This window comes from Balaenoptera musculus, chromosome 14 (genome assembly GCF_009873245.2).
Source record: "Balaenoptera musculus isolate JJ_BM4_2016_0621 chromosome 14, mBalMus1.pri.v3, whole genome shotgun sequence".
In the NCBI taxonomy this organism is placed as follows: domain Eukaryota; kingdom Metazoa; phylum Chordata; class Mammalia; order Artiodactyla; family Balaenopteridae; genus Balaenoptera; species Balaenoptera musculus.
Genome location: NC_045798.1, coordinates 88,107,286 through 88,130,592, shown reverse-complemented (window position 1 = coordinate 88,130,592; position 23,307 = coordinate 88,107,286). Strand labels below are relative to the sequence as shown.

The following is a 23,307-nucleotide window of genomic DNA, read 5'->3' as shown; positions in this document are numbered from 1 at the left end:
TCCTATAATGCACCATTGTTTACTGTTGCTCTGCAGTGGTTTCCACGTCAGAGGGAATGAGGCTCAAAGACTCCGTCCAAGTTGTCACTAGTGTCTTTCGAATCATCAGAAAGTACATTAAAACGTGTGATATAGGGCTTCCCTGGTGGCGCAGTGGTTGAGAGTCTGCCTGCCAATGCAGGGGACACGGGTTCGAGCCCTGGTCTGGGAGGATCCCACATGCCACGGAGCAACTGGGCCCGTGAGCCACAACTACTGAGCCTGCGCATCTGGAGCCTGTGCTCCGCAACAAGAGAGGCCGCGATAGTGAGAGGCCCACACACCGCGATGAAGAGTGGCCCCCGCTCGCCGCAACTAGAGAAAGCCCTCGCACAGAAACGAAGACCCAACACAGCCAAAAATAAATAAATAAATAATTTTTAAAAAACAAACAAAAACGTGTGATATAAAGAAGCTGCTGCCCCTCTATCCTTTCCATGCAGCTCTGTTCCTTTAATAAATCCAAGACCGAATGCATCCAGAGTCCTTTTTCTGGAGAAGTTAGGTGCCCTGCCCAAGTCACCGGGTCAGCTCATGGCCGACCTTGAACCGGTGACTGTGAACTTGTGTTACCCGGTCTTTCTGAACCTCCCGAGTTTCACTGACTGTAAAACGAGGAGCATCCTAACAGCACCCACCTCAGCCTGGGGGCAGCGGGCTAGGAGGCTGGACTTCTGAAAAGGTCATGTCCCGCCTGGCGCGGAGGAAGGACCGTCACACTGGCCACCCTCTGAGGCCTCCAGTCGCGCCCTTTCCATCGAGTGGTGCTCTCTTGGGACGTGTCTCCCTCCCTTTGCTTTAACTGTAATTGTCACCTGCTCCCATCCTGCATCTTCTACAATGTCACACGCCCGTGTGACGATGCAGCACCCATTAGATCAGCTCTGAGCCCCGTGCCTCGGGGCACCGTGATGGGCCTGATAACCACGCATGCGTTCTTTTCCCTGATCAGCACCCGGAAGGTTCTGGAAGGAGGTCACCTGGGAAAATGGTGCCAGATGGGAGATGGCCCCTCTCCCGTGGTGATTTGAAGTTGGAGAGTTGAGATCAACCATTCCAGGAGTCAAATGTCCTCTGTGTTTTCAGGAAGCTCGGGATCATTTTAGTCAAGACTCAGGCTACCTGTAGTCTGAGTCAACGTGTTCCTTCCCCATGTGCAGCTCCCAGGAGCCGGCATGCCTGACGCCAGGGAACGTGTGAGCAGCTCTGGAGGTGGATTAAAATACACAGAGCTCAGCACGCCTTCTGCCCTTTGATCACTGGCTCTGGCCTTGAGCAAGGCCCACGATGCTCACGTTTCCTCTGCTACCAGCGATAGCGTCCTGGTTGTGGGCACACGTGACCCCCATTGCAGGCGGTTAATAAAATATTAACCAGTCATTTTCACAACCCCTCCTGGAATTAACATTGGCCAAAACCTCAGAGCAAGCGGGAGAGAGACGACAAGAAGGGGCATGCCCTGGGCACCTCTGGGACCCGAGCTCTGGGACTTTCTCTCCGAAACCCCCACCTGCTGGGCCCCCCGGTGGGTGGCGTGTGCAGGGTGTGGCCAGTGGGACCCGGCCTTCATGCCCATGACTGAGTTAGGCCACCAGGACTGGGCTCTTTCCAGGTGGCCCACCTGGCGAGGGAAGGGGGTGCCCTGCGTCCGAGCGTCAGGAAGGCTGTCTCCATGTGACTGCAGGCCTGGCGCGCCGCGGTTACCCAGCATCCCAGCTTCCCGGCTCATTCTGTTTTTACACGGAGAACTTCCTCTCTCCTTTCAAGAGCTATGAAAAGCTAAACATGCTACCTAATTGTAGACTTGTGTGACTGTATTAACAAGAAATTCTAAAAGTTAATCTGACTTAAGCATTAATGAACTACTGTTTGATCTGCTTCTTTTTGCCTTCAAGAAAACGCTTTGTTGTAATTGAGAGGGGTGATGTTATAGCAACACCAAGAGCTGGAACTCCAGAACGTCATTCATTTGCTGCCCATTTTGGTAATGGCTTTATCTACAAAGCCAGCTGATGCCCCAAGGACCAGGCTCAAGGGACCACAGTCAGACTCCAACCAACTCCATCCGTCTGCAGTTCTGTAATTTTCTTTCTAAATGATTTTTGATAACTTTAAGGCAGTGCTCTTCTGCACTGTAAATCTGATAAGCCTGGGGAAAACAAAGGATGGTGATAGCTAGCTTATGAATATTATGTGATAACCCAAAGCAAAAATTCCCGTCCCCCCCAAATCTAGAGGCTGATTTCTTCTGACGCTTTCCGCGTGAGTCCAGATTGGGTGTTTGGGTCTGTTTGTAAACGCCGTCAGGACACCAGCGCAGTGTGGGGTCCTGAGGACTGTTGGGGGGCCAGATCCCACCTCACTGTCTTGGAGAAGCTTTTTCTAGGATAGACATAGACTTCTGAAGTGAACTTTTACCCCATCCTTCTCAGCGCATTATGAGCTGTCTTAGTCCAGACTCAGGCTGCTGTAGCAGAAAACCACAGACCGGGGGCTTGTAAACGGCAGACATTCATTTCTCACCGTCCTGGAGGTGCGAGTCCGAGGTCAGGTGCCGGCAGATTCAGTGTCTGGTGGGAACCCAGTTCCTGGATCGCAGCCAGCATCTCTGCACTGTGTCCTCACATGGGGAAGGGATGGTTTGCTTTCAGAGAGTTGTGATAAGGTCTGTGAGGTGCATTGGGTGGGACGGGAAAGCAGACTCTTTCTTCAGGTTCAATGTCGAGTTTGCCATATCGACCGACCGGTGAACTGGGACGTGTGACGTGGGGGGTCTGTGTGCTGTAAGCCAGAGGGCGGGCGGGAGTGTGGGGAGAGCCTGAGCGTCTCCGAGGTCAGCTGTCACAGGCGTTCCTGAACCTCGGTGTGACTTCTTAAGCTTCCCACCCCCTGTTCCAGTCGTAGAATGGTCTTTCTTTTTGTCTTGTGCACACGAGTGTGTGTGTGTGTGTGTGTGTTTATTTGGGGGGTGGTGGTTTCGGTGATGTTGGTAGCTGTTTACTACGTTCTGAACACAGAGTGTTACAAGAATGTTTTTGACCTGAGAAATAAAAATGATTGTTTACAGAAACCAGGCGTAAACGCTTGGGCCCTGGCGGATGCTGAAGGGATGAAAGTCTTTCATTTAGTCTCATACTTCTCTCTCAGGTCCTTGTTTTATTTTATATGCGAGTTCCCTGCTCTTTCACATTTGCTCTCTGGGTTTTGTTTAAAGGTCAAAGAAGCAGAGTCACACTGTCCGTCCTTCCAGCTCTGTGCTACCCCCGCCCACCTTTTAGGGCTGGTGGCATCAGTTTGGTCTCTGCGGGGAGGATGGGCAGGGCCCACACCCCGTGACAAACCATACCCGGCACGGAAGGGCGGCCCGGAGGAAGCGATCGGCTGCCAGCTGTGGGTTCCCTGGCTGGTCTGGGGGTTGGGGAGGTAGTGCCTTTCAGCAGCTCAGCAGCAGGTTCATTCTGTCTCGCATTTAGTGGCTCCCAGGAAGGAAATGAGGGTGCCCCTTTGGAATGTTCACCGTCTCCTGTTTCATTACCTTGTTCAGTTATTCCATTCCGGGGACACCCTGTCTCATTCCCTCGATCAGTCAAATTCTCCAGGTTCCCCTCAGCTCAGAGGTTAAAGCGGCCCTTTCTGACTGGTGCAAATCCACAAGCATCTCTGTCTTACCGTTCATTCTTCTAGAAGGTATGGTTAGGCCACCTCCAAACATAAACCATGCTCCTAAGTGCCTGGTGTCTCCTCAGCGGATGCTGGCAGTTGGTATATTTCATCCCCAAGGACGCACGAAGCCCCTTCAGCATGTAATTCACCAGTAACTAGAGGCTGAGAGCCATTTGGGTCCAGCTAAGGGGTTAAGTACAAAGTGTAACAGTAAAGTTCATTTACCTTTAAAGCCTGGTAAAAAGCTACGAGGGTTAATGGCAAAGTACATGGAATTTTGAAAACATTGCTTTAGTGATTTGCGAAAGCAGAGAAGCAAAAGTTACCACCCTGGTAGTAGCAGAATTTTAATTCTGCTGCCAAAAGTACACATTAATCCACCTCCTGGCTGGGATGACTGTATGTGGATTAAGTGCGTAGATGTTAAAACACTAACCTTGGGCTCAGTGCTCCTGCGGTTTCTCACCTGACCCGCCTCTGTGACCCAGGGTGACCTCAGCCCCTGGCTCCTTCTCAGCCCCTCCCCACAGATGCCACCCCGCTGGTGTTTGTACTGTCAATATTCACACGTACACAAGTGCAAACAGGACAGAGAAAAAAATTACTCTAAGCTGCTGTACGTGAAAAATTGCACCCGAGACAGATGAGAAAGACAGATTGCCCTCTGGCTCTCTACTGATCATGAAGCAATATATTAATTGAACATTTTTATTGCAAGAAAGTTGAACTTTGACAGTTAAGATATCTGTGGATGATTAGCCCTTGGTGATCATAATTAACCCCTTATTCGTCTCATTCTGCAGTCGGCACCTTATGTAACATACAAGCCATTCTCTAAGGGAGGGAAGAGAAGGCCCTTATGTTGTGGATGGGTTGTCAGGGGCCAGGGGATTTCGAGTCTGTTACCTTATTGAATGCCTCAATATGAATGAATGCACTGCAGGTATCATCATCTGATTTTACAGATGAGCAGTCAGAAGCTCAGAGAACTAAATTTCTAAGCTCTTCAGTAAATAGTAATTGGCAGGCATGGAATTAAAACCCAAATAATTCCTTGCATACACTTTTCACCCGCTGTTATGGCAAGACATTAGGCAGGAAATTAAGAAAGTCGCTGTCATTTTCCTTATTAAACTTGTGTATCCGCGTACAGGTGTTTATGAAGAATAAGTTATTGTAATTCAGCTATTTTCTCAAGGCTGCTTGTTAGAGCAAAGCCTTCTCTTTATCATGTTGGTTAATAATCTAGAAATGGGTGACATCTTAGACCTACCGGAACACTTTTTTCCACGTAAGACATAGTCATAATGTAAACAACGTCCAGCTGATCCCTATTTTTACCTATGATATATTCCTAGAGACGGTGTTATATTCATAGCTAGGTGAGTCTTCTAAACTTTACTTTCTCAACTGTAAAATGGGAATAAAGCATACAGGGTTATTCCTATAATGCCATAACTCAAGGGATAAAGCAAATCACTGTAAAACTAACCCTGTATCTCCATAAAAACATTAATTTTAGGGTTGCTTTTAGGAACATGGACGCTGAGCAGGAAAAAAACCAAAACAAAACTCTTGTACAGTCTACAGAATCTTCTGAAACCAAAGCCTAAAGAACTGTAAGTCTGTGAGAATAGTACACCTGTGACCGTTTCCTAGAACATGGGCATAAATACAACCACACAGGTTGGTTCCTAACGAGCGCAAACGTACAGTGAGTGCAGACGCCATGATGAACCCCGCCGCGTCACGCTTGTGACCACGTGTGTGACCACGCGGGTTACCGCCCTGACGCTCCTCCCAGCCCAGAGGTCAGCACTGCCCACGGTGATCCCCTCCCGTTTCCGAGGGTTTGGGGAGGCGGGTAGGAGGCTCTGGGGGCCACAGCTATTGAGCAGCTATCTAGGGAGACTTGAACTGAGGCCTTCTCATAGTAAACCTCCTGAGACAGAGATTTGACGATAATCCCGTTGCCTGTGGAAATGCACCCGAAGGTACTGGAGGAATAGACAGCCTGGCCTGTGAGTGTCTGCAGCCCCCTCCGGGTCTCGAGTCTCCGCCTCACTTTTCCCTTCTCGCCACCCACCCCACCCACTCTAGTCTGGAAACAGGAGAAGTCACGCTGCTTCCTGTGTGGGCCGTCTCTGATGGAGCAGGAGCGTCGCTTATGGGCTTGTGTAGGACGTCGCCTCTGGGCTTCTCAGGCACCGGTGTTCTCACCCTTTTCTCCTCTCTTGACCTGGGAGTTTAAGAGTGGATGTCCACACATGGGGGAACCCACATAAAGGTCTCTGCAATAGGCGTGCAATCATAGATAGCTAGATGGCTAGAAGATGTTTTCCCAGCTGATCACCACCCACCCTGGGGACCCAGTGCAAGGGACGAGAAAGGCAGGAGCCGTCAGCCCTAGAGCTCACCCTGACCCCAACCTTGACCCTAACCCTGACCCCAACCTTGACCGCAACCCTGACCCCAACCCTGACCCCCAACCCTGACCCCAACCCTGACCCCCCCAACCCTGACCCCAACCCTGACCCTAACCCTGACCCCAGCCCTGACCAGCCCCTACTTCATTCTCACTGCAGCACAGTGAAGGAGATTTTATTGCTTCCGCTCGACAGGAAACTGAGGTTCAGAGAAGTGGAGTGACTTGCCCCAGGTCACCCCGCAGGAGCCTGGATTGGGACCAAGGTCTCATCTGCCGTGTTCGCTCCAGAAGTCAGGACTTCCAGTAGAAAGCAGGTGGTTAAAATGCTCAGAGCAAGGTGTTTTTACCTCCATGCCCCCAGCATTTCAGCTTCCCCATTCACACACCTTTCCACCCAACGTGGGTTTTATCTGTGACTCCTTCACAGTGTCCACCAAAGTGATACGAGTGGTCTTAGCTGCATTAGGGGCACATTGTTGAAAACAGATCCAAGCAGCTGTTGAGACTGGATTGCGTTCCAATGAATCTGGGTTATTAACTTACACTCACGTGCTTAATTTTTACTGCCCTCCCCACCCCACCCCCTGCCAATAACACAAAGTATGGGTGGTCATGAAAACATTATGGAAATTTTCAGTAATCCCAGTGGCTGTTTCGAAATCACATCTGGGATTGAATTTCAACCTAAGGAGTATGGGGCAGGCCCAATATAACCTAAAGTCTATCCTAAAGGCTCCCAGCCCTGGCCCTCCACTTCCCCTCCCACCAATCTCCTGTCTTATTATTTCACCAAAAGCTTCTTAATAACCTGGAGATGCTTCAGAGTCAGCCTGAGTTCCAGGGAGCATTCCACATGAATTTTCCTCTAGCTCTCTCTATTTGATTAATTGCAAAAAATGAAATGAAATAAAGATGACCTCCAAATGTCCAGCTCTTCTGTCTGCAGATGGTTCTTTTCAGCTTACTATGGAGGCCAGCTGCCAGGGAAGCCTTCTGTAACCCAACCCTCCCGTCTCTCCACGGCGGAGTGGGGCAGAGTTACCCCAAAACAAGTCCACTGCCCATCATTTTCACCACAGGACTATGCCATACACCTCAAGTACTGATGATCCCTCTAATGAGGGGCCCTAAGCTGAGAATTGTCACTTTGTATTTCTTGTCTTTCTTTTCCTGCGGGTGCGCAAATTGTGCATTTAAGGCTAGAATCTGCCTACTCGAAATGACACATATAAAATAAATTCTCCTTCTGTTAATCTGAGACAGGAGGGAAAAAAAGTCTGTACACACTCAAAAGTCTGACCCGGACTTTTGTTATTTCAATCTATTCTGTGTCCAGTAGTCTTGAGGTTTTTTTTAATAGTGATTAAAATAGTTCATGAACAGTCTTCCCAAGTACACCCTAAAGTTGCGCTTTGAGGCGTGATAAAGTTCTGATCAGAGCACACTGGCTTGGAAGACGCGTCCCCTCTCCAAGGAGCAGTGCAAGCATCTTGTGATTAGATCAGCTGTGCCTCAAAGCCCTTGCTCCAAAATCAGCTCTCCTTTTGTCCACAAGCAACCCCCCGAATATTCACACGTCCCACACTATTTTGATTTACATTAAATCCTTAGAGATTTGTTTTCTGGAAGGAGGGACCATTGTGTTGGGATTTGCCTAATACCTGGAGGGGAGGTGACTGAGGAGGGTGAGGGAAAGATGGAAACGGGAGGAGGTGAGGGATGCTGGGCTTGAGATGCTGTCCAGGTGAGAACAGAGACGGTAGCGTGCGCTTCTCTATGTCGGGGCTGGAAAAGCCCAAGAGTCCAAGCTGTCAACTTGAGAAGAAGTTATCTATTTTTGCCTGTGTTTAGTTTCAAATACACCAATTCTTTTTTTTTTTTTTGGAGGTAACTTTTATTTATATATACTTTTTTATTGGAGTATGGTTGATTTACAATGTTGTGTTAGTTTCAGATGTACAGCACAGTGATTCAGTTTCATATGTACATATATTTTTTTCCAGATTCTTTTCCCTTAGAGGTGATCCCAAAATATTGAGTAGAGTTCCCTGTGCTATACAGTACGTCCTTGTTGGTTGTCTGTTTTAGATATAGCACTGTGTATATGCTAATCCCAACCTCCTAATTTATCTTTCCCCACTCAAATACACCAATTCTTATTTCTTAAACAGGGATGTTTGATGCATTGTTACTCTGAGTATTACATACGCAGTGCAAGTTATCAGTACTTACTCAGAACCCCGCATGGGATCACAGAGAGATCGCAGTTCTGAATGACCCCCTCTACTCCCGGAGTTCAGACCGTCGTCCTGCACAGAGAACGCGCAGTCATGTTCTCTACCTGCAGGTCAGGCCCCAAGAGGACAAAAACGAGTCCCCTCTTTCCCTTTTTGTGCCCATTCTTATCATATGTGCCCCAAGACCTCCATTTTCCCAGTGAGGTTACCCCACAGAGGTTTTTTTTGGTGGTGGTCCCATGTAAGTAAGTTGGGAAGGTGGATGATAGAATCGCATTGAATACTGAAATTATCTGCAAAGGTCGACTTGCATTTTTAAAAGCATACATGTTATTTTTTTTTTAAGCATAGATTTTATTTTTTAATTTAAAATGCTTCATTGCTAAAAAATGCTAACCATCACCTGACAATGCAGGGTTTCCACAAACCTTCAATTTATAAAATATGCAATATCCACAAAGAGCAATAAAGCAAAGCACAATAAAACAAGGTCTGCCTGTATGCAAACAGTATCGTTAACTATAGTCACCATGTAAAAGCATACATTTTAAAGTATTGGTTTTTTCACCTTCATGTCATGATACATGGTGTATTCACGTGATTCTTCTAAGTCAGCAGTGTTTTTATCACCACTAGAACCATGTCTTTGATTCACCAGAGCACATAATCCCCACTTCGATCCAAGTCTTTTGAAGTACAGCACTTTTTAAGATCTCCCTCTGCGTGGGGCTCTGCTCCAGTTTCCATTTACAAAATACGAAGGCAGGAAAGGGTTTCCACTCCTCAGGTGCTTGGTCTCCACCAGGTAACAACTCACTCTACTCCACACACTGGGAGGTGATGCTGTAAGACGCCATCGCTCCCTTTCTCACCAATTTGCCTGGGGAAGGGCATGGGTATCCTTTGTAGTCACCGAGGAGTCACCCAGTGATATGGGAGACTTTGGGAAAATTCAGATACTGGGCAATTCCTTCTTTGCAAAAGAGTGCCTTTGGGGAAACAAAACTTGCCTTTCGTCAGGCATGTGTAATATTTTAGAAATCCTTCCCATTTTTAGAGGACAATTCATTTCGTTACCTTTCCAGGAGAGCCACTCCTTGTTCAGCACGGAGCTACTACTCACATGTTCTTTGAAAAGGATACATCGTGGATGATTGAATTTTGCAACGGCCCTTAAAGACAGGTCACCTGCAGCCAGCTGACAAGTGTACGGTGGTGGTGCAAGGGTCCTTGTGGTTCATGCAGGTCCAGGGATGTGTGTGGGATGAGAGAATCTGTGTGGAATGAGTTTGGCTAAATTCTTCAGTTTTGTGCCTTTCTGGAGGAAAAAGAAATTTGCTGCTAAAGTTTGGGTTACAAAATACAAATGAGGAACATGTGCTTCTTTTAATCCAACTTTATCTTCCTTACAAATTCTGCAGATTCTTGGGATGCTTGTCCGATAAGCAGCCCTTGGTCAGGTCTTGCTGTTTCTGTGCTCACACGATTCCTGAAGCATCAAGCTTATTTTTATGTTTAGGAGCATCGGCACTTTCCTGCATCTCTGTTCCTCTCGTTACTGAACATGAGGTGTACCTCCGTCTGTCCATGGGGACTTGTGCACAGTCTGTGAGATCTCTGGAGATGAGCTTATCTTCTTTATGGATGAGGAAACACACTGAACCGTGTTTGTCACTGGACAGAATCCGGGTTTGGGCAGCCGTCCCGCTTTCTAGCTTTTTACCAGGACTCAGAGGACAGTGACACTCACTCTTGAGACTTTGGGGGCCTCTTGAGTTTGGGGGCTTTCGTTTTCTTTTCTCAGAAATGGGTATAGCACGTGGAACGGGATTGTGCTGATTGAAAAATAGCGTAGAGGGGCTTCCCTGGTGGCGCAGTGGTTAAGAATCTGCCTGCCAATGCAGGGGACACGGGTTCGAGCCCTGGTCTGGGAAGATCCCACATGCCGCGGAGCAACTGGGCCCGTGAGCCACAATTACTGAGCCTGCGCGTCTGGAGCCTGTGCTCTGCAACAAGAGAGGCGGCGATAGTGAGAGGCCCGCGCACCGCGATGAAGAGTGGCCCCCACTTGCCACAACTAGAGAAAGCCCTCGCACAGAAACGAAGACCCAACACAGCCAAAAATAAATAAATAAAATTAAAAAAAAAATAGCGTAGAAAACTCTGAAAGGACCAGTTTCAAGGCTAACGGCCTCTCTTTGTCTTTCAGCATCTGAAGACCTCCACGGCTCAGGATGGGGAACCACGCAGGGAAGCGAGACTTAGGTGCCGAGAAGGGAAATAAGGTAAGAAGTGAGCTGGCTCAAAAATCCTTCAAACGCACAAACCCGCCTCAGGCACCCTCTGGCTACCAGGGGTTTCCACTAAAACCATTGGCTTGTTACCCTCCTACTTTAGAAACTTCTAAGGCTTAGAACGCTAGTCCTCAGCACACAGGCCAAGACCCGAATTCCTCGGCCAGGACTCCAGGCCCACTACGATCTCACTGTGACTGGCCTTTCCGGTGCCATCCGGCCCGACATCCCTTCCCCCACCCTCATCACAGGGAGTTTGGAAGATACCGGAGAGCAAACAGGAAAAATGCAAATAAAAATCATCCGAGGGCTTCCCTGGTGGCGCAGTGGTTGAGAACCTGCTTGCCAATGCAGGGGACACGGGTTCGAGCCCTGGTCTGGGAGGATCCCACATGCCGCGGAGCAGCTGGGCCCGTGAGCCACAACTACTGAGCCCGTGCGTCTGGAGCCTGTGCTCCGCAACAAGGGAGGCCACGATAGTGAGAGGCCCGCGCACCGCGATGAAGAGTGGTCCCCGCTCGCCACAACTAGAGAAAGCCCTCGCACAGAAACGAAGACCCAACACAGCCATAAATAAATAAATTAATAAATAATAAAATTTTAAAAATAAATAAATAAAGCAAAAGATTAAAAAAAAAAATCATCCAAATCCCTCCAGTGACTTAGAATGAATCTTCTATGTATTTCTAGCCTCGCATTCGCCCCTTTCCACCGTATTCCACGGACATCAGCTTCCCCTGTTCGATGATGATTCTCTGCATCACCTTTGATTCCCCCAGAGTGACTGGGAAAGTGGTTCTCAGCCTGTTTCCCCCTGAGCCGCTCAAACCAATGACCCGTCACCAGGGCACCTGCTGGCCTCATTCTCTGCCCACCGAAGAATCGTTTCAGATTATGAGGAAATAGGCCTGATGTTGTGCGCAGAACTGTGAATCCACCCTAATTTGTAGGGGGGAAAGGTTAATCATTCCAGTTCTCTGGTCCTTTAACTCAAGACAAATGACAGTTCATCAGAATGTCACAATGCTGAGGATGGACCTCCACCAGCCCACACGCACACAGAAGTGCTTCATAAATGTCCACCGGATTGAATTACATTACATTTGAGCCCCAAGACCTCTTTGCTGAGGTTCTGTGCTACGGGTTTTATTTAATAATAATGAACTTTGCAGCCATGGGTCCTTCTCTGATCTGTACTTGGACTCAATTTCCGTATCAGCCAGGTGGGTAATTCTCCATAATTTGCTTTCAAGCCATTCACGTAAATCAGTGATTACATACTGTTTTTGTTCATATCTTATAAAGTGTTTTAAACGCTTGAGAGAAAACATTGTTTTATCTAAAACAATGTTATGGAGTTTCTTTCCTAATGATGTCAGGCCCAAGGTCAACTAGAAGGGGTTTACCTTTTTTTTTTTTTTTAAACTTACTGACACAGGATATTTAATATTTTATTTATTTATTTATTTATTTTTTATATTTATTTTCGGCTGTGTTGAGTCTTCGTTTCTGTGCGAGGGCTTTAGTTGCGGCAAGTGGGGGCCACTCTTCATCGCGGTGCGCGGGCCTCTCACTGTCGCGGCCTCTCTTGTTGCCGCGCACAGGCTCCAGACGCGCAGGCTCAGTAGTTGTGGCGCACGGGCTTAGTCGCTCCGCGGCATGTGGGATCTTCCCAGACCAGGGCTCGAACCCGTGTCCCCTGCATTAGCAGGCAGATTCTCAACCACTGCGCCACCAGGGAAGCCCCGGGGTTTACCTTTTTATAACGTTATTATTGATTTGGAATTCTCCTCTCCTTGTTGAAAGGAGGACCAATTTTCTAAGTGTGTAAAGTGTTCTGGTGAATGTTGAATGGGGAATCACGCAGTGTTTTCTATACCTCGCGCGTGAACTGTGTTACTGGTAATCTCCCTGTGAAGGCACTAGTAACTCTGAGCTGTGAACGTGTTCAGTTACGATACAGACCGTGGGCCTGGTGGCATCTGCACCAGGAGGACAGAGTCTCAGCTGAGTGTGAAAGTGGAGATCAGCTCTTCTCAGAGAGCCCCATCCTGTGAGCACGTGGTATTTTAAGGCACTGCTGATTTAAGTGACTGATTTGCAAGTCTGCTTCTGAAAGCCTCTCTGCGGCTTGCAGTGTCTTTCCTGTTGTTGGACATCGTAAAGCACCAAGACACAGTCTCACTGGTTTACTTTTACCAGCGTCAGATTCCTGAGCAGTGGTACAGCCATAGTGACGCTTCTGTCTTCTGAAAGCTAATTTTTAACATTCTGATGATTGTTTTTGAAATTGGGCGTTTAAGGCCACTGGTTCCTGTAAGAAGTTGTTACAAGTAACAGCTCTCTTCTTTTAACTGTTTGTCACTTGACAGAAAATATCTGAGGCCTTGTGGAGGGAGTGTTCTGGGGCAGCGGTCCCCAACATTTTTGGCCCCAGGGACCGGTTTCGTGGAAGACGGTTTTTCCACGGAGGTGGCAGGTGGGGTGGGAATGGGGGGGTTCAGGCGGTGATGCGAGTGATGGAGAGCAACGGGGAGACGCAGATGAAGCTTCGCTCGCTCTCCCCCGCTCGCCTCCTGCTGTGTGGCCGGTTCCTAACAGGCTGCGCGAACCGGTACCGGTCTGTGGCCCGGGGGGTTGGGGACCCCTGCTTTGTGGTGTTAGCGTGGCGTATCAGCTTAAATCAGGATAGAAAAAATCACATGAGCTCGTGCCCTGCTGTTTATCAGCCTGCATGTTTCTGTAGTCATTCTGGGAAGCTTGTTTTTCACTTACGAGGGAATGGACAGAAAGCTTTTGCCTGTGTCCGGGGGCTGATTGTTGACCTGCTAACAGGTGGGGGACTGCAGGGAGCGGTCACCCCACTCATCTCCCCAGCTCTGGCCTCTTTGCGGCCCGCCCCGTACTGCACAGGGGCCCAGACCCCTCCTCTGCTCCCCCCTCGCATCCCCCATCAGCCCCGTGTCCTCACGCCCTCGCCCGCTGCCTTCCTGGGACCCGCAGGCCTGCGGAGGACGTGAGGAGGCAGTGGCCCTGTGTCGTGACCCCCTGCTCTGCCGCCCTCTCCCCCGCCCCGCTCGGCCCGGCTGGGGAAGGAGCCGCGGCGGCCAGGAGCACACAGCCTCCTGCTCCCAGGCTCCTCCCCGTGACGCCCCCCTGTTCTCTCACTGGCTTCCCTCTCCTCCCAAAGAAGACGTGTCACGATGTAGCAAGGAGCCTGTGGTGGAAGGGACACCTCTGGCATTTCTCTGTCCCTGTTCCAGCCTTGCGTGTTAACGTGGACAGACTCACGTCCAGGCAGCGATGCAGCTGCGAGCGCGTCCTCGGGGCCCCGCCAGAGAGCAGGGTGTGGATGGTGGAGGTCAGGGAGGCCCATCCACAGGGGGGACCAGTGGCATTCAGGGAAGTTCTCATCCTCGGACACAAAGAAGTCCCTGCTGGCCCCCGATTCCCTGCTTTTCTGAGCGTCCTGGTGGATTTGTTTCCAGAAAGCCCCGCTCACTAACTTACCAGCTCCTTGTCAGGCAGTGCATTTTCACAGTGGTCCTTTGGCAGAACCGGGGAAGGACGCGTCCCAGCTGCCATGTCCCCGGGACACATGGTTCTCAAATAGAGCCCCCGCCCTTGGGCAGGCTGTGCCCGGGCAGCCCTGGGAGCCCGAGGACCCCGCACAGGTGGATGACACGCTTGGCCCCTCTGGCTCCTGGAGGGGAGGGTTCATTTCCAGGTCTGCGCAGGAGTGGAGCTGGAGCCCTTCTTCCTCAGGAGAACCGACTGGGACTTAGGACGGTGCCCACACCCTTTACTGAGGCTCTGCTGGGCTTCTGTCTCGTTCAGCGTTGCTCTGACTGTTGTCAGTCTCTGACCTATGGGTTTGCTTGTTGGGGTTTTCTGGTGATTCTCTGTTGGACACCCCAGCTGCTATTAGCACCTGCCGTGCTCCAGGCATCCGCGCCGTGGCTGTGTAGTTGCCAGGGCTGCTGTGACAAAGCACCACAGACCCGGGGGCTGAACGAGAGATGTGTATTTGCTCTCAGTCCTAGAGGCTGGAACCTGAGGTCCAGGTGTCGGCAGGCAGGGCTGGGTCCTCCTGAGGCCTCGCTCCTTGGTGTGTAGACAGCCGTCTTCTCCCTGTGTCTTCAAGTGGTCATCCCTCTGTGTGTGTCTGTGTCCTGATCTCCTCTTATAAGGACACCAGTCCTATAGGATTAGGGCCCATCCTAGTGACCTCATTTTACCTTAATCACCTCTGTGAAGACCCCACCTTCAAATGCAGCCATATTCTGAATTCCTGGAGGGCTAGGACTTCGACACGTGGCTCTTTGGGGAACACGAGTCAGTCCACAATGTCCGTGGATGCAGCCGAGAAGTGACTGGGAGGTTTGAGAGGCCAGAGAGAGGAGTGTCCCCAGCCCTGCCTGGTGATCGCCACCAGAGTCTGACCCTCACCCTCAGTGGGCACTGCCATTGCCCTGGCCTCTCCCCATCATGAGATTTCGGCATTCGCTTCTCTCCTGTTAACTCCTCCCTCGCAGACCCCTTAACCTCTCAGGCCCCAGATCCATAAGCCAACACACCCGCTGCCCCTTAGGACGTGGGGCTTGTCCAGAATCTTCCATGCCCGTGTGTTGCCCGTGACCATCTGTCCACATGGCACAGCGGCCTTGAGATTGTGTCCTCCATGTGCTGGCTGCACTCATGCGTTCAGCCCTTCTCCACGCCCTGACCCTCTGAATATCATCTTCATTTTCCCCGTGATGGAGTCTCAGAGTGGCCTGTGTGGTTGGCCCAAGGCCAGGTGGGTAGTGGAAGGAGGAGCTAGGCTTTAGGGCAGCTCTGTGTCCCTCTAGGTCGGCACCGATCAGCAGAGATGGAAGGAGAGCCGCAGGTGGACGTTTAAATTTTCTAGTAGCCACATAAAAAAGTAAAGAGACAGGAAGAAATTAATCTTCATATATTTTCTTTAACTTAATATACTCCAAATATCATGTCAGCATATAACAACTATCAGTGAGGTATTTTACAATTCTTTTTGTCTCAGTGAATCTTCAAACTCGGGAGTATATTTAGCTTACATCCCAATACAGCCTGGCCACTTTTCTGGCCCCCAGTTGGCATCTCCAGACCGGACAGCAGGCTCTACAGCCAGGCCCATCCCTGTGGGCCCTGCTGCCTCGCCGGGCAGTGTCCCAGGACACCTTCGTGGTGTCCTCCATCCAGCTCACGCCCCTCCCCGCCCACCATGCCTCTCCTCCATCGCCCGATGAAGAGGAAAGAGAAATTGTGAATGACCAGTATTGTCCGTTGAGAGATGATGATGGGTCTGATTTTTGCCCTCGGATGGAGCGAGCTGGGGTTGAGGAGGAGAAGCAGGAGGAGGAGGGAGGGGCTGGGGAGGGGTGTGGATGAACGGCGGCCCTCTGTACCCTGGCTGGACCAGTAACCGCAGAGCAAGGGCAGTGATGAGTGAAAGTCCGGTGCAAAGGAGAAAGCAGGAGCGTCCTTTTTAAATCTGCCCAAATCCAGAGACCGTTTAGGGCATCGGGAGTGCCTTCTGGTCTCGCGGCTTCCTCTGCCCTCCCCTGAATCACCCCCAAGCCTCTGGGGCACCTTGAAGGGTCCGACCTGGGAGTCAGCCCCGGACTCCACACCAGGTGCTTCGTGGTGCTCCCACAGACACGTCAGGACACTCGTCACTTTGAGTTGCCCCCAGTTTTCTCTAACAAGAGGCAGGCTGTTCTAACTCGTGTGTGCACTCTGTCCCTTCAGAGTTCACAAGTAAGTTAGCTGTTTAGGACTGAAAGTGTCTCAAATCTTTACTTATTCCTACATCCATTCACCCATCCATAGGCAGGTGCAGACTTTTATTAAGCACCTCCCCTGCGTAGGACTGGGCTGGACTCGGTGACGAAAGCCTGGCTTCCCCACCAGCTGTCAGGTGACCCGGGGCGGTTACTTCACGCCCCTGGGCTTCGGTTCCCTCGTTGGCTACGGAGATGAGAAGAGGGTGAACATTACGTGAGCCGAAGGATGTAACGCACAGAGCAATGCCTGGTACCCAGCAAGTCCTGTGTGCTGTTGCTGCTTCCGTTCTTAATGTTCTTATTCTTGCTGTCGTTTTAAGAGAAACGGGCATGCATCTTCTGTCAGAATAGCTCCCAGTCTGATTGGAGAGACCAGCAGAATTCTTACCCTGTGCCCAGCGCAATGACGGGATACAGGAGGGAAACCGTGGGGACCGGGGGCCCTGGCCTGCCTGATGGTCTTTAACCAGTGTGGAGAACAGGCTGCAAGGAGCAGAGGGAAAGACCAGGAGTGGTCCTTCGCTGTGTCCTCGGGATCAGGGAAACACAGGCAAAATGTTTAAATACTGTAAACAGGAGTTGACCTGGGGAACCCATTATACAATCCCTTTCTGCAAATCTCTCCCAGTTTCGGCCCCTCCAAAGGCTGTGGATTCTGAGTCCCCCAGGTACCAGCCCCACCATTTCCACAGCCTGACTCTGCCTGTCAATCAAAGTGTCCCCCTCACAGTGATTGCTGGGAAGAGGCATCCTTTTTGATGAATTTGCGTCACTGAGGGGAGGGCCAGTGGCCCCTTAGACATTCCATTGGTGTTTCCACTTCTGACACCATGCTGGACGGCCTTGGAACTTACTGGCACAAGTCAGAATACTTTCTGGCTACGTAGAGGTAACTTTGGCTCAGCAGGACGGCCCTGGCCCCAGGCCTGTCACCTATGCTCAGCAATTGTAAGCTGCTTCCCTCTTGAACCCGTGGGTGCCCTAAACACCGTGATTTCTGACGACATCTCCCAGAGCAGCAACGAATGTCCTGCGGGAAAGAGCTTTCGTGCCATTTTTTGTTGTGCAGAGGAAAAAGACTCCCCAGCAGAGACCGATATCAGAGAGGTAAGAGGAAAATCGGGAGAGCCACAGATGGGAAGGGTTCAGGGAGACAGAGGGGTCCGAGGTGGGCAGAGCTGACGGCTGCCCTGCCGGACACTCAGGCCCCGCCCAAGTGTCAAGTGTGGAGAACCGGGGCTCCCAGCACCTACAGACCAGGACCTTCAGAATCCACCTCAACACCTGTCACCTGGGGCTTACTAGTGCTGCCTGGCAGGGGTCAGTGGAAGGTTCTGGAAGAGGGCTGGTCCCTGGGGACTCTGCCTCTCCTGCTTCCAAATTCCCTACTGACCTTGAGCGAGTGGGGTTTCCAGCGTCCCTGAACTATTTCTTCTCACCTGAATTCTTCAGCTTTGTTTAATTTTCTTGTTTGAGCACTGACCTCAGTCCACACGGGAATGAACTTCAAGAAGTTTTCATACGAAACTAGTGAGGCCATTGCTAGTCAGAAGCTTTACTACCAGGAAACATAAGAAACAAAGAGTAGTTTATATTGGCATCCCCACAGATTTTCCAAAATGAGTGAAATCAAGTGATGATCTATTGCAATTTTCGAAAATCTAACAGTAATAATTTTGAAAGCCTGCTTTTCACCTGTGGGATCTCTATACTTTTCTTGGCAGTGGTATCTGGCTCACAAAGTTTCTCCAAAGGCGCCCAGCCATGTTTCTGGAGTTTTCTATTTAATCAGCTTAAGAAAAAAGATACCACACTGAAAAACAAGGTCTGAGAGCAATTGCAGAATTTAGACTCGTGTCTGATTTTGCAGCAGGGAGTAACCTGTTGGTCTGTTTTGTGTTTCCGATTAAATCGGTTTGCTCTCTGAGCTGTTCTTCAAAGCCCAGTGTGTGCTGGCCGCGTCTCCGGGGATAATCACGCCCCGGGGAAGCCGTTCTCGTATTTACTCATCACAGACCCCGCTGTCTGATGAGCCCCTGGGAAGCTGTACCAGCAATGCTCTGAGGCATGAGAGGTGTAGTTTGCACATATACACAGAGGCACTCAGTAGCTCAGCCCTGGCCACCAGCATGGAGATGGAAAATGTAGATTTGACGGGAAAATACGTTTCCTTCAAAACGTCTGACGTCCCAGCTGTGGGACAGGCTGACATTTTCCCCCCGGGGGTTCACTCCTCTGCAGAACCGTAATCCAGCGTCCTGTTGCCCCAAGTGTGGCATGTTGTCAGCAGTCTCCCTCGTTCAGGAGGCCCCGTGCTTTTCACGCCAGCCTCGGGAAGGAGGAATCTTCCTATCATGGCCAGCTCCGTGCCATCCTCTGTCCTCCCACGGGGAAATTAAGTGTTGTGAGGGCTGCTCGCGAATATTGTGCCCTTGTCCCCCGCCGCCCCCAGTGCTGCTGTTTGGGGGACCCTAACTGCACAGCCCGTCCGGGTGTCCAGGGCGCCCCCAACACCACCAGCTCCAGGCCGGCTGGCTGCTGGCGGCCTTCACCTGTGGGCCCCAGGCCAGGGCAGGGTGTCGTCCACACGCCCCGCGCTGCGAACGGCACAGGTGGGCCCTTCAAACCCCAAATCCAGCGTTGCTTTTGCCCCACATCTCACTTCCTCCTGCAGTTCCTTGTTAGAACCGACCACCGTCACCACGGCTACTTCACAGAATGGGAAGCGGGTTTGCCAAGAAACTCACTTCCATCCAGTCGCCCAGACCCACCTGATAGGGCTGCCGTGTCTTCAAGCAGGGAATCCACCTGGAAATTTAACGTTTCTGATTTGATTTTGCAGTGTGTTGGCAACTGTTAGACCCATACATGTGTCATTCCATTTTCTTAGGCCGCTTCCATGAACAATTTTTTTTTGAGAACTCAGGTACTTAAGTCAATCAAATAATATACGTTTCAAAGTTTAGGGGGCTGAAAAGTAAAAGGTATTTCCCTGCAGACACTCACCAATCTAGTCGGATACATGGAAAGACCTAGTCAGCATCTAGTAAGGCCTTAGATTGCGAGGTGCAGGTGGACTTTCCCTTGTATCTGTCTTCAACAGTTGCAGAGTCCTTTCTCTGTCTGTCTCTCCCTCCATCTCTATTTGTATCTCCATCACTATCTCTCGCACACACCCATAAAGAATTCCCCTTCACCTCAACTGCACAGCATTAAACCGCCTTCCGATAGGCAGATGGTGCGCTGTACCAATAGCTGCCATGCGTCCGTTACGCACTGCGGACGCCCTGCTGCAGTGCCGTCCCGCAGGACCTTCTGCCCTGTGCCCCTGCCGCCCAAGAGGGCGGTCACGTGACACACGTGGCTAATGTGACTGGTACAACAGAAGAACCAAATCCTTAAACTTTAGATTTAAATAGCCGTGTGTTTTGAGGCGCAGTGCAGTTCCACTGGGTGCTTGGTGTGTCCTCCTAGTTCTAGGGTCCCCAGAACCCTGCCTGATAGGCATCAGCTCCAATTCTTGTTAAGGACAAAAACTGGGTCTTTCTCAAAGTCATATGATTGCGTACAAAAGTGAGCATTGAGTTCAGAAGGTAAAATCCTCTGGAAACACACCCTTATAAATACCAGCAACTGCAGAGGACCGCGCTGTGAGCCGTGAGCTCCAGCAGGTGGAGCAGGTCTTGCCCTCACTCACCTCCCTTGGCTGGGAGGGTCTCATGGCCCGTTGCTTACTTACGGCTCCCTCCGAAGGGGGCCACCTGCTGCAGGGTTGGGAAACGCGCATTGCAAACAGCATGCATTTATCTTAACTGCTTCTGAGTTTCATGCACACACAGACGCCTGCCCACCTGACTTGCTTAGTGCCTCCAGAAGAATTTCAGTGAGCTTCTAAAAAGAGAAATAAAACAGTGTAGAAAATGCATCCTTTTAAAGAGGCTTCCCAGAATCAGTAACCTTCTGATTACAGTCATGGAGAAACCAACGTGGGATCTGTCCCTGACTTGAGAAGGAGCCACGAGAATATAAAATGAAACATCTCATTCCGGGTTGGTTTGTGAAATCGCGTTTGTATTTAAGAACCCAGGGCCGCCTCTGAAGGGGGGCTGTCTGTGCCCCGAGGGATGGCTGTGGTGCCCCCGGGGGATGGTGAAGATTACCGTGTTGGAGATGCAGCATTTCTCACCCGCAGGCGAGCACGGTCTCACTAAGTCTACCTTTACAGCAGGTTCTCGAATGTGCTGAGTCAGCACTGATTTGCTCTTGGAAGGTACTAAAGACAAAGTCTCTCATCACGGTTCTGCACGGAAAGCACCACCCTAGCTTGATTCTGATTTCTAAGGACCGAGAGTGGGCATTTTGCTTCCTCTGGTAAACTGAGGACACTCACACCTTTGTCAGTCAGGTGGCAACAGGCCTCACAGACACACGTGTGAGTGAGTAGTAAAGACAGGGGTGTAATTAGCCAGCAGACCCCGGCCCCTCAACAACCCTTAATAAAAATAATGGGGCGATTATGAAGCGGTGCCCCAGGCAGCATAAATCCAGCGGGCAGGCCACACAGCAGCACGTGATTTATGAACTTGCCCGCTGCCTCCAGGCCCGGCTTCACTCCGCCCCGTCCCTGGCCCAGGCCCAGCCCCTCCCCATCCTAGGGATGGCCTCGTGGACCCCTGCTTGGGGGCCCCTCCCGGCTCAGCTGCTAAGGGAAGGGCCCCAGCAGTCAGTCTGCGGGGACCTCAAGGCCTCCGACTTAGGGTTGAGGGCTTGAAAACCCCAGGGGCCTCGGACTCCCGTGAGATGTGCAACTTCTGTGTCCTTTCACCCTATTTATTATAGGGTTTATTAGGGTTGGGAGTTAGTTCGCAAACTTAGTTTTTATCAGAAACCGTGACCAACCTTGCAAGCAGCTGACTTTGGGCCACAAAAGTCGTTCAATAGAAGTGATATGTTTAACACTGGTCATTAACTTTATAAATGACGTGACAATAAAATCATTCTCTGGGTAAAACTACAGCAACAGTGGACTGTGCCCCCGAGGGGACGGCTCTTGGATATTCAAGCCACCCACACACGAGGCTTCTATCCTTACATCATGTTCTTGGGCCCTGGGCAGCTGATCACGTGGAATCCGGTGACCCTGGAACACACCCGTTCATCGTCTTGTTTTCAGCTGGACTCATAAAGCGTTCCTTCCGCATTCCTTCCCTCACCCTGTCATAGCCCCTAATTCCTCTGTCCCCGCGTCTGTAACGCTAAATCATTTATGAGAGCTGACAGGACGGGGGAAGGGAGGCCAGAAATGTTGGCCTGTCATCAGATGCGCAGCACAGAACAAGCAGAGGCAGCGCTGACTTCAGTGAATAGGTTTTTTTAAAGCTGGGGAAGTATTTGAGCTCACGATGGATACGCTTTACGTGAAATAGTTTTCAGGCTCCGTTTGGGGTTTATATTTGATTGAGAACATGATTCCAAGGATGGCACAGCAGATATGTATTCTTGAATTCCTACTGACTCGAATGAAAGTGTTTAGATGGAAACTCTCCTTTCCAGGGGGTGGATGAGTTAGATTTGCTGGGAGTGGAAAGTAGTGCCTTCCCGTAGGTGGTTCAGGTTGACGGGCTGGGGAAAGGGCTTAGGTGGCAGATTGTTTTAAGCTCCAGTCGTTTTAGGGCTCGCCGCTTGGTGTGCCCATGAAGGCTCCCGGCCATTTCTCATCCCCTGCCAGGTAATTTCAGAAAGGCCACCATGTAATTTTATCTTTGAAGACAAGTTTATTTCAGACTCTGAGAGTGAAAAGCGTGTCACCGCGTATGAAAACTCTGTGTTTGTTTTGTTATTAAGGAAGAACTTTTTTAATATTTAATCAAACCCTCTTACAATGTTTTAAATGAAACAAAACCTAAAAATCCAGGTTTCAGAATGATGCTTCCTGTCTTTTCTCACTCATTACTAAGGCAATATGGTTTTTTTGGTTAACTTTTTTTTAAATGATTGCTTTTATTTATTTATTTATTATTTATTTTTGGCTGCGTTGGGTCTTTGTTGCTGCGCACAGGCTTTCTCTAGTTGCAGCAAGCGGGGGCTTCTCTTCGTTGCGGTGTGCGGGCTTCTCATTGCTGTGGCTTCTCTTGTTGTGGAGCACAGGCTGTAGGCACGTGGTCTTTGGTAGTTGTGGCACACGGACTCAGCAGGTGTGGCTCGCGGGCTCTAGAGCACAGGCTCAGTAGTTGTGGTGCACGGGCTTAGTTGCCCCGCGGCATGTGGGATCTTCCCGGACCAGGGCTCGAACCCGTGTCCCTTGCATTGGCAGGCGGATTTTTAACCATTGTGCCACCAGGGGAGTCCTAAGGCAATATGGTTTTAAAACTTTAAATTTGTAAGTGAGAGATTTTATAGGCTGGAATACATTTGTGAAAATTTATCTGTCTGTGTTTGTCAGTGTGTGTGTGTGTTTGAGTGTGTGGCATTTTTCTCACCCGCCAGCCTCCAGCACTGCAAAGTGCCCATCGGCAGCTGTGTGGACACGTTCTCAGGCTCAGCCCACGCTCTGCACTTGGATGATTCTAACACACCACTCTCCTAATTGAGATTTGGTACCCACATTAATTTGATTATCATACAGTTAAACAAAAGCCTCGATAAAATTCAATATTGTTTCTGTGGCTTTTGATACTTGCAAAACAGACTCTGTTGTTCAATACGTCCTAAATTATGCTTTAGCACAAGTCATATGTAACCAAACACAAGCCGTCAGTAAATAGATAAGGCAATTTGGTAGTTACGTTAATTACCCGTGGCGAGTGAGGAAGACTGCAGCCTGGGTTATTCACAAACGTGCG

The 23,307-nt window shown here is 50.2% G+C and overlaps 1 protein-coding gene across 4 annotated transcripts in view; it reads left to right on the top strand.

The window, feature by feature from the left end:
* LOC118906695 (myelin basic protein) overlaps positions 1–23,307 on the top strand; it is a 117,602-nt gene that overhangs the window by 17,596 nt on the left and 76,699 nt on the right. For all 4 annotated transcript variants that reach the window (XM_036874255.1, XM_036874256.1, XM_036874254.1 and 1 more), the window contains exon 2: positions 10,577–10,652. In XM_036874255.1, coding sequence (XP_036730150.1) covers positions 10,602–10,652 — 51 coding nt within the window. In that variant the 5' untranslated portion in view covers positions 10,577–10,601. The remainder of the gene's footprint in view (positions 1–10,576; positions 10,653–23,307) is intronic.